This window comes from Bidens hawaiensis, unplaced genomic scaffold (assembly GCF_021521415.1).
Source record: "Bidens hawaiensis isolate Kalapana, Puna unplaced genomic scaffold, B.hawaiensis_p1.1 tig00036274_1, whole genome shotgun sequence".
NCBI lineage: Eukaryota > Viridiplantae > Streptophyta > Magnoliopsida > Asterales > Asteraceae > Bidens > Bidens hawaiensis.
In genome coordinates this window covers 79,960-81,309 of record NW_027496313.1, presented here as the reverse complement: position 1 = coordinate 81,309, position 1,350 = coordinate 79,960, and the positions used below count along the sequence as shown (strand labels likewise).

At 43.1% G+C, this 1,350-nt stretch overlaps 1 protein-coding gene across 1 annotated transcript; it reads right to left on the bottom strand.

Annotated features, from left to right (window-relative positions):
* Nucleotides 1–445: 445 nt before the first annotated feature.
* Nucleotides 446–1,096, bottom strand: LOC143588246 (uncharacterized). Its single transcript, XM_077069305.1, has 2 exons — nt 989–1,096; nt 446–778 (listed from the first exon to the last, which is right to left on the bottom strand). Exons 1-2 carry the CDS (start codon nt 1,094–1,096, stop codon nt 446–448), a joined length of 441 nt encoding a protein of 146 aa, XP_076925420.1.
* Between the last annotated feature and the right edge of the window lie 254 nt (nt 1,097–1,350).

Here is a 1,350-nt window from a genome sequence, read left to right as displayed (position 1 = left end):
TTAATCGATACTTAGAATAAACGAAAACTAAAATTACCCTACCCCCCATGAAAAACCCGAGTTGTCCTCAACGTGGTAGAGAAAATCCTAAGGACTTCCCCACACTTGACTCGAACACACTCCCACGAGAGAGAGAGGTAACTTTGAAAAACAATGTTAACGCAAACTATTTACACCCTACAACGCACCTTGGCCTTTATGCGGTGGAACCGTCCGGTGAGCTTAAGAGGAAACTCACCTTGTCATTGTTAAGCATGTTCACATCTTTCTCATCTAAGTATGGTTTGAGACGATGGCCATTCACAACTTGTTTAGCTTGACTTTGCATGTCTTCAATCTCCACATCGCCAAACTTCCCGACCCTAGTGATCACAAACGGGCCCATCCATTTGCTCTTGAGCTTTCCGGGAAACAATTTGAGTCTTGAATTATAAAGCCACACTTTTTACCCAACCTCAAATGTCCGTTTCCTTATCTTGGCATCGTGCACTCTCTTCAATTTGTCTTTGTAATTCGAAGCACATTCATATGCCTCATCCCGGATTTCCTCCAACTCGTTCAATTTCAACTTTCTTAACTCACCGGCTCCCTTGTAATCCAAATTAACACTCTTAATTGCCCATAATGCCCGGTGAGCCAACTCCATTAGCAAATGGCATCCCTTTCCATACACCAACCGATACGGAGTAGTACCAATCGGCGTCTTGTAAGCCGTGCGATAGGCCCACAATGCATCATCTAACTTAGTCGACGAGTCTTTTCTATCAACTCGAACCGTCTTCATCAAAATTTCTTTAATTTGTCGATTCAACACTTCAACTTGGCCACTTGTTTGAGGATGATAGGGTGTTGCAATTCGGTGATTCACACCATAACGCTTCAACAATTTGCCAAATGCAAAATTCTTGAAATGTGATCCACCATCACTTATGATAACTCGGGGAATCCCAAATCTTGAGAAGATGTTGGCTTGTACAAATTTACACACCACGGAATGATCATTAGTTCTTGTTGCAACGGCTTCGACCCATTTTGACACATAGTCAACCGCAACAAGAACGTATAAGTACCCGCACGAATTTGGAAACGGGCCCATGAAGTCTATGCCCCACACATCGAAAATGTCTACAACCAAAATAGTTTATAAGGGCATTTCATTCCGTCTCGATATACCCCCCATTTGTTGGCAATCTAAACAATGCCGAGCGAATTCACTAGCATCCTTGAAAATCGTCGGCCAATAGAATCCACACATAAGTACTTTGTACCCCGTTTTAGAGCCACTAAAATGGCCCCCACATGCCGACGAATGAGCGTGTTTCAAGATCTCTTGTACTTCGTTCTCGGGTA